At 50.7% G+C, this 17,079-nt stretch overlaps 2 protein-coding genes across 9 annotated transcripts; one reads left to right on the forward strand and one right to left on the reverse strand.

Moving 5' to 3' along the window:
• Positions 1 to 29: 29 nt before the first annotated feature.
• Positions 30 to 7,051, reverse strand: IFT20 (intraflagellar transport 20). 5 transcript variants are annotated; one of them, XM_014742074.3, is made up of 6 exons: positions 6,818 to 6,995; positions 3,193 to 3,429; positions 2,906 to 3,034; positions 1,641 to 1,726; positions 896 to 999; positions 30 to 437 (listed from the first exon to the last, which is right to left on the reverse strand). In XM_014742074.3, the coding sequence occupies exons 2-6, from the start codon at positions 3,314 to 3,316 to the stop codon at positions 356 to 358; spliced, it is 525 nt and encodes a 174-aa protein (XP_014597560.1). In that variant the 5' UTR covers positions 3,317 to 3,429; positions 6,818 to 6,995; the 3' UTR covers positions 30 to 355. The 5 variants fall into 5 exon arrangements, with proteins under 5 accessions (XP_014597560.1, XP_023508855.1, XP_003362472.2 ...); XM_023653087.2 differs by having other exon boundaries at positions 3,193 to 3,371; positions 6,818 to 6,982; XM_003362424.5 differs by having other exon boundaries at positions 3,193 to 3,228; positions 6,818 to 6,979.
• TNFAIP1 (TNF alpha induced protein 1) lies at positions 7,045 to 16,981 on the forward strand. 4 transcript variants are annotated; one of them, XM_001504116.6, is made up of 7 exons: positions 7,045 to 7,336; positions 10,041 to 10,358; positions 10,972 to 11,141; positions 11,579 to 11,668; positions 11,749 to 11,801; positions 12,549 to 12,744; positions 14,247 to 16,981. In XM_001504116.6, the coding sequence occupies exons 2-7, from the start codon at positions 10,154 to 10,156 to the stop codon at positions 14,481 to 14,483; spliced, it is 951 nt and encodes a 316-aa protein (XP_001504166.1). In that variant the 5' UTR covers positions 7,045 to 7,336; positions 10,041 to 10,153; the 3' UTR covers positions 14,484 to 16,981. The 4 variants fall into 4 exon arrangements, with proteins under 4 accessions (XP_001504166.1, XP_023508852.1, XP_070083825.1 ...); XM_070227724.1 differs by having other exon boundaries at positions 7,237 to 7,488; XM_023653084.2 differs by lacking the exon at positions 12,549 to 12,744 and having other exon boundaries at positions 7,134 to 7,336.
• The last annotated feature ends 98 nt before the right edge of the window (positions 16,982 to 17,079 follow it).

Genomic DNA, 17,079 nt, shown 5'->3' on the forward strand with positions numbered 1-17,079 from the left:
AGGGGCACCAGCAAAAGAGGATCAAGCCATTTGAAAACAATAATTTATTGCTTTTCCTTCCAAAGCTTTGTGAATTTACAAAAAAAGGATCAAAGTTTACAGACTGCTCAGTTCAGACTGAGAATGCAAGAGGTGAGAACCTGGACCACCATGGCCACTGGGTGTTTGCCAGGAGGTACGCACTAATATCTGAAACACGTCCCCCCAGGTTGGTTTTCTTGCCTTCAGAGATGCTGTGTTCCTTACACACCGTCTCACAACAACTTGGGTCATTAGTCAAGTCACTGGAATGGTACAGAGGTTTTTTGGTGTTTGGGGGTTTTTTTTTTTGCCCTTCTGCTATAAAATGAAATTTTCATTTCTGAAAAATAAATTGGTCAATAAATTCATTTTGTTCTGCTTCTACTTTACACAAAGCTTCATATTCAACCCGATACCTGAAAAACAAAATTGTTACAAGCCCTAAAAATGGATGAAATAAACCATGGACTTAATTCTTCTAGAGAAGAATATAGGTGATTTAAATGATTTGAAGAAATGGTGAGTTCAGAATGAAGTTAGCGAGGGAAAGACAGAAAACAGTAAAAGGGGAAGCCCTAACTAGGGCCACCCAGAAGTCTCCAGCCCTGAGAGTCTGTCCTTTCAGAGAGCCAGCCAACCTTGAGGACACTCCCTGAGCTTTCATGCTCTCAAACTACTAGAGGTTGTCTGATATGAACCAAATTTCCATTTCCTTCCCATCAAATGTAACTTAATTTTTAAAATCTTCAAATCACAATGATAAGTGAAACACTTCCTGGGAGAAACGATGAATAAGGACAAGAGGTGACGGTTCAAGAAGGAAAAATAGAATTGCGGTTGAGTAAAGAACTTGCTTTGCATCATAACTTCTTACCTTTCAAGCTGCATTTTCTTTTCTGCTATTAGTGCTTGGAGTTGCTGCTGCTGGGCTTCTCTCTGCTTTGCTATAGATTTGAGCAAGTTCCGAGCACCAATGGCCTAGAAAAATGGTATTGCCAAAGAAGGTCACAGCTCCATGAAAGCCGTCTTCAGCATTGAGTCCTCACCCGGGGACGGGCCACTTGGGGCTATCTCAGTGTCTAGTGGGGAAGAGATGGTCAAGCCCCAGAGCTTTGGGAGGAAGTCAGAAGGAGGAGTAGCCTCACGATCCCAAAGTGCCTGATGAGGAGACCAAAGCTCTGAGGCAGATCTAGGAGCATCCCCAAAGTCTGGCACACGGGTGTTCACTGGCCCATTTGGTGGCCATGTAGCCTGTGTCCTTTGCCAAGTCATCTGCACGCCTCCATTTCTTCATTTATAAAGGAGGATAAAACCACCTATCTCAGTGATGATGTGAATTTTAAAGGAGAGAATGACAAAGTGGACTGGCATATAAGTGTTTATTAGATTAACTGGACCAGAATTTATTTTTCTTATTGAAGTATAATTGACAAACAACATTATATTAGTTTCAGGTGTACAACAATGATTCTATATTTGTATAGGAATTGTTATTTAAAATCTTGTTTTAATTAAAAGAATCCCCCCACCCTCGGCCAAAAAAAAAAGGGCAGAAGGATGAGAGGCTAGTAAACCAGGGTCCCAAGCCAAGATTGAGATAAAAGACATGCTGATCTTACCTTCATCTTCTCATTTTCTGCTTCTTTTGCAAGTTGGTCAACAAGCTCAATTAAACCACCAACTATTTTCTGAAACTGGCCAATTTCTTTTGGGGAAAGAACAAAAAAGAAAATGTTTTATTTCCTCAGCATCATCACTGTCTCTCAGCGTTCCCTTGCAGTGAGAGGGCAGGGCTAACTGCCCCTTCTAACTTCTGTCAAAACAGGTTGGTGCCTGCTGGCCCCAAGTCTGCCACCCTTGGGCTGAACCTCGAGAAGGGTGTCCAGGTGTCCAGAGCTGGACTGAGGCATACTTGGACCCTGAGTCCCCACTGAGCCAGCCAGCTGCTGTTACCTCAGGCTAGGAAAGCTCCTGGTGGGTCCATCCTCTGGATGGACCCCATCCTGCTTTCCCAGGAGTAATAGGAAGCATAAAGGGCCATGTTTATGAAAGGCCTGCCTCAGGACATGAACGCTGCCTCTTGACGAGCCACAGAGAAGCCACTAGATTTCAGTTAATGCTGGGTGGGGGCTTTCCACCAGTGACCAGAACTAATAAAGAGCTCAAAGCATTTAAGTGCCTAATCTTCCATTCGCTTTTTTCAATGTCCTTGGGTGTAGTGGAACCCCACTTGACTAAGGCCCAGAGAGGTGGAACAACATGCACACAGCAATCAGAAAACTGACGACAACTCACGCTACCTTCTACCAGTCAAGCTCTCTCCAAAGCCCAGAGTCCCTCAGAAATCCCTGCTCTAGCAAGATCTGCACTGTACTCACTGCCCTGGGCTTGCTTGGCTGCTGGGACAGGAGGTGTCCTGAGTATCTCTAGCTAAAAAAAATGACTTCATGGAGTCTGTTGAGCTGCTTCTAGAGGCTCCAGTTAACCAGCTTTCACTCCAAATAATGGCAAGTCTGCTTACTGAGAACAATATTTCTCCCAAGAATCAAATCATGGGTGTGTAACTATTTCCCACCCCTAAGCCGTGGTTCTGCCCCCATGAAGTTTAAGGTTTCTGAGAGCAAAAAAATCAAAGATGGCATATCTAAAAAAGCACCGTCCTATCCCAATTCCAGTGTTTGTTTTGGTTGGTGTACTGTGTGGGACTACATGAGGGCATAAGAAGAGGACAGGCAGACAAGCTGGGTGGCACATGGGAATTCATAAAGGCCAGGCTCAACCTCCAGGGAGCCAGCAGCTTCATTCTGCCAGGGCCAAGAGCTGCAGGTGGGGGTGGGGCACAGTTGGAATTGTGTGACACCATGTCTCCCCAAGTGACACTCACTGTCCACAAAGTCCTTGCACTCTTCTTTGAGCTCTATGGTCTGTTGGGTAACCTCTGGGTCCAACACCCGCAACTTGTTCAGCTCATCAAAGTGCAGCCCTGCTTCGCCCAGGATGTCCTTGGCCATAGCTGAGAAGAAACCAGACCCAATCCCCAGTCACTTCCCAGCCACTCAAGAAAATGCCCGCTTCCAGCCCACCCCAAGTGCCGCCCCCAGACACCAATGCCAAAACCCAGATGTTCCAAAGGCTCCCCCTTCCCTTAGCCTCCGCCTCTCTGAGCCTCACCTGTTTCCCTTCTGGCTTCCCTAGAGAAGTTCTGCTCTGAAGGGTGATAGTGGCAGCCAGGAGGAGATGTGTCATAGGAGCAAGGGTCAGGAAAGAATAAAGTCCGGTTGCTTGTCACAGGCATCGCTCATTCAACACACATTTCTTGAGTGCCTACGACATGCCAACACCGCTAGATGCTGGGGGTACAAAGATGAGTGCAACATGGTGCCTGCCCTGGAGGAGCACACAGTGTAGCTGGAGGAAGACAGACATATAAACTGAAAAATTATACTGTGTTAAGTGCTTTTATAGAAATATCACTCAAGTGCTGGAGGAGAACAAAGCAGTTAACTTGGGGTGAGGCAGTGACATATAAACTAAGTTGTGAGCCATAAGCATATTTATGTATCTTCAGTTATGTACCCAAAAGGACATGAGAAAGCTTTTCAAATACAATACTGGAACAACACAAAAAGCAAGTAAAAGAGAAAATCTGAATGAATTAAAAATCAGAGTTAAATAAAATAAGCCAGGAGTAAGAGTATTACCCACAATGTATGCCACAGGACACTGTACACTTGCCTGAACTAGGACCCAAAGTTGGGTCAGTCTCTTTCTGGCAGAAAACACAAAAAAGAATGAAGTATCAGCAAGAATATAGCAAGCAAAGAGACCAGGGAAAGGCATTCCCAGCAGGGAAACAGCATAAACAAGAGCTTGAAGTCACTGAAAGGGCCTATCCTGCCTAGAAGATGAAAGGACAGAGGACAGAGCTGGAAAGGTCGGTTGGAGCCAGATCAGAAAGACCCTGTGTGCCATGCTAAGGAGTGTGGGTTTTCTTCTGTAGGCATGAGAACCAGCAGAGTTAACTTCTCCCTTCCCAGGCCACCTTGCATTCCTGCTCCAAAGGATGCCTCAATTCTGGGAAGGAAACACTGAAAACTCACCCTCATTCTGGCTTAAAAAAAAAAATTCCAAAACCCTAGGTGTTCCAAAAGCTACCACCACCTGGCCCTGTGCCAGCCCTTCCCTTTCTCTTACATCTCCCAGCCTCACCTGTTTCCCTTCCAGCTTCCTCAGAGGAGTTCTGTTCTGAAAGGGGTGATTCTGGAAGCAACCCCCCAGAGCAGGTGTACCATACAAGCAATGGTTAAAGAATTAAATTCCACTGTTGCCAGAACTGGTTTTCAAGAGGATCAGAGATCCAGATTTATATGTGAAATCTTTCTTTTCTTTGGTGAGGAAGATTCCCTCTGCGCTAACATCCATTGCCAATCTTTTTTTTTTTTTCGCTTAAGGAAGATTAGCCCTGAGCTAACATTTGTGCCAGTCTTCCCCTATTTTGTATGTGGGTTGCCGGCACAGCATGGCTTGACAAGTGATGTAGACCCACGCCCGGGATCCGAACCTGCAAACCCAGGCTGCCAAAGCAGAATGTGCCAGACTTAACCACTATGCTGTGGGGGCCACCTCTGAAATCTTTGTTTGTTTGTTTATTTATTTATTTATTTATTTTTTGAGGAAGATCAGCCCTGAGCTAACTGCTGCCAATCCTCCTCTTTTTGCTGAGGAAGGCTGGCCCTGAGCTCACATCCGTGCCCATCTTCCTCTACTTTATATGTGGGACGCCTGCCACAGCATGGCTTGTCAAGCAGTGCCATGTCCACACCCAGGATCCGAACTGGTGAACCCTGGGCCACTGAAGTGGAACGTGCGCACTTAACCACTGTGCCACCAGGCTGACCACTGAAACCTTATTTTTAAAGTAAAGTATCTAATTCAAAAATTTAAGGAAAAAAACACATCTAACACTGTGTGGGCCATCTAATGCATGTCTACAGGCTGTCTGTGCACGAGTGTGGCCCAGAGCCTTTGGCCTCACTGGAATCCACTGAACTAAGTAGGCTAGCATCTTCCTTTTGAAACATTTTAATCATCCAGAGCTTTCTTATAATCAGGCTTTTAAAAAGATCTGTCTTGGGGTTGGCCTGGTGGCGTAGTGGTTAGGTTCGTGCACCCAGGGTTCGCAGGTTTGGACAGCCATGCTGTGACAGTGTCCCACATGAAAAAGAGAGGATTGCCACACATGTTAGCTCAGAGCCAACCTTCCTCAACCCCAAAAATAATTAATAAAATTAAAAGATCTGACTTCCTGCTTGATCTGTTATATTTACACGTAATAGTCTGAGCACTTAACACCTACCAGGTGATTACTCAGACCAACTGCTCTAGAAAGCTTCAATTAACCTTCAACTTGCACTCCCTCCCCTGAGAGCAGGCACTTATTCAGAAACATCTGCTGAGTCCCTACTCTGGTGAGAAGAGTAGTGAAGAAAATGCCTTAATGCTCTAGTTCCTGACTTCTGGACAGACGTGAACAATCACAAACTGTGATAACAGTATGAGGAAAAGCACACGGTGCTATGTAAAGCTGTAGCATGAGGACATAATTCATATGGGGGGTGCGTCAACAAAACCCTTCTGAAAAAGGCTGAGACCTAAAGGATGTCCAAGTTTGTCAAGGGGAAGTGGGGAGGAGGCATTCCGGGCAGAAGGAAAAGCATGTGTGAAGATCCTGAAGCTGTAAGAAATTTAACGCATTCCGCACACTGAAAAGCTAGTGTGGCTGAAACCCAGTAAGCAAAGGGGAGCGTGGAACAGGATGATGCTAGGTGGGCAGGCCGCAGCTGGATCACGGAGATTCTGAAAGCCGCAGTAAGGAGCCTGGCTTCTATCCTAAGGGTAATGGGCAGCCAATGGATGCTCCACAGAGGGGCACGGTCAGAGTTGCCTTTTGGAGAGATCACTCTGACCCAGAATGGAGGGAACAAGTGGGTGTGGCTACACCTACCTTCTTCATCACTGTAACCCTAGCACCCAGCACGGTGCCTGCACATAAACGGCACTCAGTAAATGTTTGTGGAATGGCTGACCGTGAAAACGAAGGAGGCTATTACAGTAACCAAAGACTGGAGCTGAAGAAAAGCGTTCCGATGTGAGATGTTTTGTAAGTCGAGTTGATAGGACTTTATAAAGGATTGACTGAATGTAGGGCTTTGGAGATGAGAGAGAGAGTCAGGCAAGATTCCCACGTATCTGGATTGAGCCAACTCTACGGCTGGAGGGGACAGTTGAAGGAGATGGGTAAGACCGGAGGAGGAGGGTAGGGTGACGGCTCACGGCCCACTATCAGATTCTCTCCCAACTCGCACCACACGCGCGTGTCTGAGCATCTGAGAAACACTGGGCACAAGGGGAGGACCGGGCTCCCTGAAGACGACAGCGTTGACACTCTCCCCGCTCCCGGGCTCTCCCAGACCCACGCCAGGCCATACCAGCAGGCTCCATCCATGGGGGTGGGGAGAGGGCACTGGGCGGAAAGTTAGGTAAACCCGGGCGATGGAACCGGCTTTACTATGTAAGCTCCTTGGATTTATCTGAGCCGCAGTGTCCACATAAGATCGTTGCGAGCATCGACGCGTAAAGCTCCAAGCCCGAGCTAGGTGTGAAACCGCTCCCAAAGAGTCGGGCGGAATTCCCACGTTTCTGTCGGCCTGGGACCGCCTCTCCTCAGGGCGCGGGCCCGTCAGGTTCACCTCGCGCCGGGTCCGCCCGCGGCCCCGGCCCCGGAGTCACGGCCTACCTGCCCCCCCGGTACGCCGGCGCGCTGCGGCCCAGGCTGACGGCGGCGGGCAGCTCCCCTCTCCGGTCAGCGGCAGCCGGTACCTCGCCCGCCCGCCTCAGCCGCTGCCACGGCTACAGGATCTGTTTACCCATGATGTCACTGCCTGACACCGGAAGCACTTACGCCAGCCCAACCCGCAGAGCCTGCTGGAGAACAGAGGCCTAAGAGGAAGGAAGGCTGCCTACAAGACCCAGGGGCCTTTGCGCCGGCAAGGCCGCCGGAAGTCGGTGTGCGCTCACCGCGGAGTACTCTCAGGGGTTCCTCCCTCCCCCGTGATTGGGTGCGGGGCGTCCCGGGCTTCATCGTCTCAGGCTCTCGGGTGGGCGGGGCGGGGCGGGGCCGCGGCTCGGGGTGGAGTTAGCGGGCGGAGGATGTGAGCTCACGCGCCGGGATTGCTGGCGGGCAGGCGGCCACAGACTGGGGGCGGCACGGCGTTGGCTTGCAACCCAGCTGCGAGGAGAGGCGCCCCCGGGGACGGTGAGAGTCGGGCCTGCCGATGCCCTAGGGGAAGAGATGGACGGGCCCCGGGCTGGAGCAAAGAGAGCTCCCTCCCCGCCTCCCCGCCTGGTCCAGGGGAAAAGGCGTGTGACGGCGTAGGGGAGATGGAGAGCTCAAATCCTTCCTTGGGGGTGGGTGTCAGACCCGATCGCGGTTTCTCGGTAGTGAGGAAGGGTACGGGCTGGGAAAGACTAAACTGCCCACAGAGGGTTAGGTCTCGCTAAATTTCCTCAGACTCTGGATGAAGCCTAAGATTTACTCCTAGGATTACTGCTAGATTCGCCATCTCTAGACAAGAGCCACCCCACGCCCCCGCCATCCCCGTGTGTGGCGGATTTGTGGGTCCTTCCTCCTTCAGGACCCTACCTTATGCCACAGCCGTCGTTGTTTGCCCTTTATTCGGCTTGGCTTCTCTTTAGCTTCGCTGAGTGAGACACGGATACGCCCTTAGCCCCAGGCATCCCCAAAGATCCACACACAAAGTCCGGAAGGAAGAGCGGTGAGGTTATCAATGGAAACTTCATTCTCACTGGAATTACTTTCTAGGGCGTCACCTGCCACAGGATTCCTAGAACCCATTGGTCTGGGCGGAATCTGAGCTGACGTCATCCAAGGATTGAAAGCAATTGCTTTGTAGGAAAGGAATAGATTAGCTCTGGATTTGTCTTCCTCCGTTGGCAACCGCGTAAACTTTGAGCTCCTTTGCTTTGGCAGAATATGTTTGTGTGCTTTCTTTGATCCTGGAGAAATTGGGGCACAGAATACGTAGAGAACTTGCTAAAACCTGTTCAGGGGTGTGTTTGTTCCTTTGGGGTGGGTGGAGGAAGGTAAGGTGATGTACCGCTCAGTGTTGCTTACTGATTGGGTAATCTGCGGGTGAGGGCTCATCTCATCCAGACTCCCGTCTTGGAGGCAAATGAGAGTCTCCTGGACAAGCCTCCCTTACTCTCTTGCATCCTTACAATGCATTCTCTACACAGCAACCAGAGTCATCTTTTCAAAATGTAAATAACTCAGATCATATCATTCCCCTGCTTAAAACCCTCAGATCGATTCCCAAACTCTTAAATGTAATGTGGCCCCTGCCTTCCCTGACTTTAAATCAGGCCAACAGCCCCCTTCTTTCTATGCACCAGCCATCTTGGCCTTATTTCTTTTCCTAAACTTTGTGTCTAACTGAGGAACTTTGCCCCTCCTCATCCATGTATCTGAAATGCTCTTTGAGACCTCAGCTGGAACGTCACCTTCCCAAAGAGGCTTTCTCTGGCCCCCTATCTAAATTAGTGCCTCTCCCTAGTCACTCTTATCTCTGTTTTACTATCTTTATTACATTTCTTGCTTTCTGGAATTGCCTGCATATTTATTTATTTTCTTGTTTGTTGTCTGTATCCTCCCACTAGAATGTAAGCTCCATGAGGCCATGACTTGTTCTCTTCTGTATCCCCGGTGCCTGGCACGTAGCAGTGGCACAATCTAAGCTAACTAAATAACTAAAAATATTTTTATTCTTGTTAACATCATGATGCTTCTTTGAACTTCTTGAAGGCAAGGACGTTATCTTTTCATCTCTATTCCTACTGCTTAACATAGTAGGCACTCAATTTTGTTTTATTGCTGAATGAATTAAATGAGCTAATATGTATTAAATGCCTAGAATAGTGCCTGGAACATAGTAAACATGCGAAGAAAGTTGGCTATTATTTTTTTCCTTCAGTGAATGAATTTTAATGATTCTTTAGAAAACCAAAACATATGGAATCTAAATCATGAGAGGTGACCTGGCTTTGCCCTCCCTCCTATCGGTGTTTCACTTTCCAGATCACTTAACTGTTTTTAGAGTTATCGTCTGGTTTTTTTCTAGCCCTTTCTCCCCATTCTTGTTGGGAGGGAAGAGAGGAAAAGATAGGGCTGGGCCCCTTCTCAGGAAAAAGAAGCAAAAATAGCCATCCTGTAGTTGTTCTGTCCTGGAAAATGGTGACAATTTCAGGAACTTGGGACAGGGCTGGTGCCAAGTAAAGGGGAAGGTCAGGAAACCCCGGCTGGAGGCAGAGTAACACCTGCCAGGAACACTGGCCGGCTCCCTCCAGCCTGGCTCGTTCCGTGCTCTCCTGAAGCTGCTTTTACTTGCCTTCCTGAAGCCAGACTCCGAGTGGTACTCAAAGTAAGCACTGGTGCAGGCTGCTTCCGAGCCTGGAATCTTTAGAAAGGAAGTGCATCCTGTCCCTCGGGCTCCTGGGAAACTCCTGGGCTGGCTGGATTCCCAGTAGGTTTGGCTGGAGGTCTTGGATCCTGGGAACCTTGAGAAGCAAATAACTGGAATCTGACTGATGGATCCCCAGAGTAAGGACGTCTGCCCTGCCCAGGCTGTTCCTCAAGCTGTCTCTGACCAGCTCCAAGGGTTTGCTTGTCCTCCTTGCTACTCAGAGCTGAGCTGTGTCACAGGGAGCCTGGTGAGGTGACCAGCTCTGGGCTCTGGGAGACTGCGCTCCCAGACCTGATTCCTGGTTCCATAGATAACAGCAGGAATGTCTGCTGTAAGGCCTAGGGCCTTAGCCTCTGCCAGGGAATTGAGGGCTTATCAAAGAGAGAATGAGTAGATGGTCAGTGTTTCCCCTTCTGTCCCCTCCTGACTGAGGGCTCTCCTGTGCTGACTTCTGTCTTCTCTCCCATCTTCTGCTCACAGCACTGAGAGTATGAGGCTCTGGCCTCCACTGGCCACTGACTTGTGACCCTTCCACCACGGCGGAGCCTTCCAAGCCGACCTCCTGCCGTGTGGTGATCTACCTGCAGCGGGAGATGTCAGGGGATACCTGTCTGTGCCCAGCCTCAGGGGCCAAGCCCAAACTAAGCGGCTTCAAGGGAGGAGGCCTGGGCAACAAATACGTCCAGCTCAATGTGGGTGGTTCCCTGTACTACACCACTGTGCGGGCGCTCACCCGGCATGACACCATGCTCAAGGCCATGTTCAGTGGGCGCATGGAAGTGCTGACCGACAAAGAAGGTAAGGCATTGGGACTTGTGGGGAGCGGTGGGGAGGGAAAGAGGAGTTCTTGAGGAAGTGACTTCAGGGCAGGGCTTAAGGCTGGCAGATCTAGCATCTAGATTCGCTTTTTTGGTTCACTGGGTGCAGAACTCCTTCACCTGGAGTGCTTAGTAGAGCTTCAGAATCCTTTGAAATTGTACGTAGAATGTTGTGTGTTTACGCATTTTCCAGGGAGGAGATCCATACTTGTTTTATATTCACATAGGACTAGATTCTCATAAAAACCATTGCCTTAGCAACTGGGCTGTGGGCAGAAGGCAAGCAGGGCCTGGTGGGTTCTGTGTTGCCATGAGGTGGCCTGAGCACTCCTGAGCTCAGTGGGCCTCCACAGAGCCTGGAGGGCCTGTGTCTCCCACGCTGTGTGCCAGCTCTGGCTTCAGGGAGGAGGGGTGAAGATCAGCCATGGACCTAAGAGCTAGAGGTTCTGTTCCCATTTCTCTTACCCTGTGCCGTGGGCTCTGCGCTCATCTGCTCCATGCCACCGGCCACCAGGCTTGTCAGGTGGCTTTTGCCTGCTTCTGAGGTACCTGGAGGCAAACAGTAACACTCTGGGGCCCCCCTGAATTCCCAGGCTGGATCCTCATAGACCGATGTGGAAAGCACTTTGGCACCATTTTGAATTACCTCCGAGATGACACCATCATCCTCCCACAAAACCGGCAAGAAATCAAGGAATTGATGGCTGAAGCGAAATATTACCTCATTCAGGGGCTGGTGAACATGTGCCAAACTGCCCTGCAGGTACGGAGGCAGAGTTGGGGCAGGTTGATGGGGTCGGGAGTTGGCCCCCTCCTTCAGGGACAAAGGTCCAATTCCTGGAAGGCTGTGTGACAGCTGTGGTTGATGAGTCCAAGCCTAGTTAGACACACCACAGGGGTTGCCCAGGCTGACCGAGCTTGCAGCCAGCCAGTTTGTAAGGTGACGAACTAGGCAGTCTGACTAGGTCCTGCTTCTAGTTTATATGCCTAGATAGCTGGATCTTAGGTTTTCTGGAAATGGGGGTCTGCTTGCCAGCTGGCAGTTTCTGTTGCCAGGGGCCTCCTGAACTCTGTCTAATGCCTCCTCCACAAGTCAGGGGGTGGCCATGGCAGAGGGCCTCTGATGGCTCCTGGGGAAAGCCTGGCTAACTGGCAAGCAGAAGATCTCAAAAAAGATTCTCAGCTGTGTGTGTCACCCAGGACAAGAAGGACTCCTACCAGCCCGTGTGCAACATCCCCATCATCACATCCCTGAAGGAGGAGGAGAGGCTCATTGAAGCCTCCACCAAGGTACTGGGACTTGTGAGGGCTACATATGGGCAGGGGATGTCGGGACCGTGGCCTGGCCCTCACGCTCTCCTCCCTCACAGCCCGTGGTGAAGCTGCTGTACAATAGAAGCAACAACAAGTATTCCTACACCAGGTAGGGTGGGCGTCCTGGGGAGCAGGGTGCTGTGGTGCCTGGGAAAGGGCAGCAGACCCGAGGGAAGCCCCCTGCACTCCTGGCACGATTGGCGCGGGTCTGGGTCTCAGGAGGGAAGAACAGGAAGGAGAAGGGAAATCAGAGCAGAGGCATTTGGAACTTGGTGCAGGGCCTTGGCTGGGATAGAGACAAGATGGGCCATGTGTCATGTCAGGCCGCTTGCCAGGTGTTTTCCCAGCATTGTTTTCTGGGGTGGAGGAGGGACACTGGGAAGCCAGTGGGCTGGGACTCCGCCTAAGCCAGCCTTTGTACCTCACAGCTTGGCCGGTTTCCCCCTGCCACCCAGTGTCCTCTCCACAGGCCAGTTAGGTATATGCAGGAGACTGCAGGCTCAGAGTCCCAAACCACCCTGGTGACTCCCTGAGGACAGACTCGTTGCCAGTGTCACCCCTACTGCAAGGCAGGAATCCCACTGAGACAGCTGCAAGCCTCTTCCTTCCAGGCCTGACCGGGGGCGATCTCCCTCCCTCAGTTCTCTCTGCTTTAACTTAAAACCAGCTCAGTTCCTTTTCCTCACTGGCCCCCAACCCAAAAGGTGCTCCATGACCCTTTCTCTTCCTGTCCCCTCTGGGATCTTGACTGTCCCTCATTTCAGCAGGGGAGGGACAGGGAGGGAAGAACCCAGCTAGCACCCTCCCTTGTGCTGGAAGCTCATTCCCAGGCCTGCGGCCCTCGTGGGTTTTTCAGCAACTCTGATGACCACCTGCTGAAAAACATCGAGCTGTTTGACAAGCTCTCCCTGCGCTTCAACGGCCGCGTGCTCTTCATCAAGGACGTCATCGGCGATGAGATCTGCTGCTGGTCCTTCTACGGCCAGGGCCGTAAGCTGGCAGAGGTGTGCTGCACCTCCATTGTGTACGCCACGGAAAAGAAGCAGACCAAGGTGTGGAAGCCTTCCCTCTGCAGGGCCCACACCAGCCTGTCAGCACAGGGAGCGACAAGGGCATCCGTTTTGCTCTGTCTTTCCCATACTCATCGTGATGGTGTTGAGCAAGGACAACAGCCAAAGAAGGGATTCGGGAAATGTCATGGAACTGCTTGTTCCGGTCAGCTGAGCAGCAGGGGCTGGTGACCACCAGGGAACAGCCTGGGTTGGTGGGAAGGACAAGGTCTTTGGAGTTGGCCCAATTCGGGTTTGAATTCTGGTTTCACCATTTGCCCGTTTTCTGACTTTGGATAAGCCATTTAAACCATCTGGGCCTCAATTTCCTCATTTGCAAACATGGGAATGACAGTAGGAATTTAACAGAGCTATTATGAAAATAGCTAGTTCTTAGAAAATAGACAGTTCTTGAGAGCAGTGCCATGTCGTGGAAATAGCTGGTCAGCTCTCAGGCCCCTGCTGGTCAGGTGTGCCTGCTCAGTCAGCTTTGCCTCTGCAGTAACAACACGGTGTCGGGCACGTGTGGGGGACTGGAGAGGTGAGAGTTCACACAAACTCAGCCAACCCTGTTCCCCCGAGCTGCAAGCAGTCAGTGTCCTCCCTGAAAGGAGCCGCCCCCATGAGTGGTGTTACCCGCATGGCAGGGCTTTGCTGGGATGGAAGAGCAGCTCATCTGGGGGAGGATTGTATGCGTGGCTCAAAGCAACTGAGCTTGTGTAGCACCTTCTCAGCCCCTAGACTACTGAAATGCCTCCAGCGGGGTGGGCTGGGGGTCTAAGGTCTAAGACAGCCTACAGGAGTAGCCCTGCTTCCTCCTGTCATTTTAGGGGTGGGGGCTCCCATGTACACATACCAGTGGAGTCAGGATTTGGGGGCAGGGCTCTGTAGGGCCTGGTTACACGGTGGAAGTGGCAGCAGCTCCGGCCACCTTCCTGAGTTCTTTCTCTTTCGTGAACTTTTGACTCCTCACACCACACCTGTGAGGCAGGGGTAGAGCCATTCTTCCCATTTGACAGATGGGGGAACAGAAGCCCAAGATGAAACAGCAAGTTAGGCTAGAATTCAGGTGCCTTAATGCCATCCCTTTCCGTCTTTCATGAAATGTTCACATCTCTCTGAGGTAGATGTTACCATGATTTTACACATGTGGAAACTGAGGCACAGCAAGGTTAAGCCTAAGGCCCCACAGCTAGTAAGTGGTGGAGCTGTATTTAGACCTAGGCCTGACCGCAAAGCCAGGGTCCTAACCTCTACCATATTAGGCCATTGGCCTGGGATTGGGTGGGGTGTGGGAAGGGTGCTAGTCTTCTGCATCCTTATGTCCATAGAGTGCATCTCACACCTCCTTCAGAGGGAGACCTGCCCTCCCTCATGAGATAGAAAGCCATCTGTCTCAAGAGAGTTCAGGAAGCCTTCTGGAGCCAGCACAGGGCCAAGGGCCCTGACATGCTGCTCCCTCTCTGGGATGAAACCTCATTCAGTCCCCGTTCCCCTCACCCCAGGTGGAATTCCCAGAGGCCCGAATCTATGAGGAGACACTCAACGTCCTACTGTACGAGACCCCCAGAGTCCCTGACAACTCCTTGTTGGAGGCCACAAGCCGTAGCCGCAGCCAGGCTTCCCCCAGTGAAGACGAGGAGACCTTTGAACTGCGGGACCGTGTCCGCCGCATCCATGTCAAGCGCTATAGCACTTACGATGACCGGCAGCTTGGCCACCAGTCTGCGCATCGTGACTGACGAGACCCTCAGGGATTCAGGGCGTGGGACACCCTGTCTCCCCTCCTGTGGAACCCCGCCCCATTGGCCAGCCCACGCTGCTGCTGTCTGGGTCTCTGCTCCAGCACCCAGAGGCATGACAGGCCCTGCCTGGGAGGTCCGAGGGCCTGAGCAGGGGAGGGGCCCCTCCCTTTGTCCTGCTCGCTCTCTGAGCACTTCACGCTGACTGAGTCCTGGCCCCCTTGCTCAGTGTCTCCCTCCCTGCCTGACAGGGAGCCACTTCTGCCCCTAGGGTGAATGGACTGACCTGCCCACCTCCTGCTGAGAACATTCTCCTTGGCCCTTTGCTGAGTGCCCCTTTCCTATACTGAAGGGCTACTGTTAGGCCTCAGCTGAGGCCCATGGGGAATGGATTCGTTCTGTGGGGAGGGTGGCTTCTGGTGCTGAGGAGGCCCAGTTTCTTACAGAAGGTGGGGCTCCTTTTTTCCTAAGGTGTTCAAGCACAGGCTTGATGAGTTCGGTTTTTTAAAAATAATCTAGGAAATGAATAGTTCTAAGTCTAATAATGAGGGAACTGAGTGTTTCTGCTACTCCTTCAGGGTGCCAAGACCCTGGGTAAGGCAGAACCCTTGGCCCTTCTCCATGCCTTTGGGATCTGTTTCTTTAAAGCACTTTGTACTTTTATTCAGGAGATTTGTACTCTGCCCTGACCCATGTCATCTTTTTCTGACCCTAATTGCCTCTTCCCTGCAGAATCAATCTGAGGGAGTGGATAGAAGCAGCAATAAAAGAAAAACTGATCAGCTTTGGCTTTGCCAGCCTGGCCAAGCAGCCAGCCGAGAGCGCTGAGGAGGCAAGGATGTGTGAGTTGGGACCTGTGGTCCTAATAACGCCCCTGTGAGAAAGTACATTTTACCCCAACGTCTTGCAGTCACATAACTGATTCCTAGAGTCTATCACGATTCTATTTTTGATTCTCTTGCCCTCAGCTCCAAGGCATGCTGTCCTTACATTAAAGCCAAAGAGCCATCACAGGGGCTAGGAGCATGAGCCGCAGTGGGAAGGCTGTGAAGCCCATGGGCACTGCACTTTCATGGCCGTTAGCCGAGGACAGTGAGCACAGAGCTCTGCATTCCTGGCAGCCCTGCAGAGAGGTGGCACGTGCTTGGCAATACATTCCTCCTCCCCCAATCCATCCTATCGGTTTTGTGTCCTGGCTGGGGATGGTGGTTCTGGCCAGTGCTGAGTCTCTGAACACAGGATGATGTGAGCAGCCTAAGCCCCTTAAAAGGTTTCACTTCTTTCTTGTTGGCTAACTTGGCCATGGAGATGCCAAGCACCAGCTCCTGGGTAAGGGTGCACATTCCTCTTCAGGGCTTTGGTTTTCATTACCTTTTGTTTGACTTGGCCTTTGGGAAGCTGCTTATCTGAATTCTTTCCCAAAGGAATTCCATTAGGGCGGGAGCTGTTCAGCCAGCCAAAGAAAGCAACATAGCCACACAGCAGTACACACTCATTTGGGAAGGGACATAGGTTATCGAGTTCATTTCTTGACTACTCTTACTCTATAGCTAAGTGGCTGCTCACAGCTGACCCCATAGAGCCTATGGGCAAATGCCAGGCCAGGGTTAGTAGACACTCACAAGGATCTGAAATGACATGATGGGGCAAGAGAAGTGTGACTCTAATAGGCATTTTATACTTGTCACAGTCTTGAACATATAAAGGCTTTCAGGGTGAGGCGCCTTGGTGATCAGCTACAACAGTGCTTTCAGCCCTCACTGGAGTAACAAGATGAAGACAAATCTCTTTCTTTGGCCAGATTCCGGCTTGGGGTTTGTGGCTTTCCCACAGAGACTGGAATGCTTCTGCCTGAGGCCACTGGCAGGTTTCCTCAGCTGCTCTCCTGAAGTCCTTTAATATTCAAAAGTCCCAGCTCCCCACTGAGGTGTTTTAATGTGTGTCCTTTGACCTCCCCAACCCCTGTAGCCTCTTTTTACCGCTTTGACATTTGGATCCTCAGCTATCTCAGTGGTGACTAGTCTTCCTGAGAAAGTACGATAGTCTGGGACTCTGGGCACTTAGCTCTTCTGATTGAAAATATCTCCTTGGTCTTAAGAAAAATACTAACATTGAACTCATTGAAGTAATCTTAATCTTAGGTTCTTTGAGCAGACTTTGTGGCGTAAGAGTTTGAGGAATTTTCTTTGAGTTTCTCAGCCCCATTCAGAAAGCAGCTCTTGGAGGTGTGAATTTTTCAACTCCAAGCAGCCCAGGGGAAAGTAAACAAAAAGTGTGGATGAAGGTCAAACCTTGTCAGTTTCTGAGAAAACTGCTCTTAACCACAAGTACTGTATTGGGTTTTATTCAATTTGTTATCTGACCAAGATCTGCCTGAAGGATGGCACAGGTCCTGACATGAGAGAACTTTTCCTTTATCATGTAACTGCAGTTCTTTGTTGCTCAGCATAGGTGATGGAGACAAACACTAATTCCTAATAAAATTGTGTTACACTGCAGTGGTGCAGAGCCGTGCTTACAGTGAGCACAGCTTGGTCAGCTTGCTGCTGTGGATGTAATTCTTGGATTTCTGTTCACCACCTGCCCTTGTGTTCTT

Source organism: Equus caballus, chromosome 11, assembly GCF_041296265.1.
Source record: "Equus caballus isolate H_3958 breed thoroughbred chromosome 11, TB-T2T, whole genome shotgun sequence".
Taxonomy (NCBI): Eukaryota; Metazoa; Chordata; class Mammalia; order Perissodactyla; family Equidae; genus Equus; species Equus caballus.

Bases quoted from the DNA above. Each gene is read 5' to 3' on its own strand.
- IFT20 (XM_014742074.3), bottom strand. From the start codon at position 3,316: ATGCCTGTGACAAGCAACCGGACTTTATTCTTTCCTGACCCTTGCTCC. The intron at 3,035-3,192 runs GTGAGGCTCAGA...GTTTCTTCTCAG, and splicing joins GGAAGCCAGAAGGGAAACAG to CTATGGCCAAGGACATCCTG. The intron at 1,727-2,905 runs GTGAGTGTCACT...TTTCCCCAAAAG, and splicing joins GTGCAAGGACTTTGTGGACA to AAATTGGCCAGTTTCAGAAA.
- TNFAIP1 (XM_023653084.2), top strand. From the start codon at position 10,154: ATGTCAGGGGATACCTGTCTGTGCCCAGCCTCAGGGGCCAAGCCCAAA. The intron at 10,359-10,971 runs GTAAGGCATTGG...CTGAATTCCCAG, and splicing joins AGTGCTGACCGACAAAGAAG to GCTGGATCCTCATAGACCGA. The intron at 11,802-14,246 runs GTAGGGTGGGCG...CCCTCACCCCAG, and splicing joins AACAAGTATTCCTACACCAG to GTGGAATTCCCAGAGGCCCG.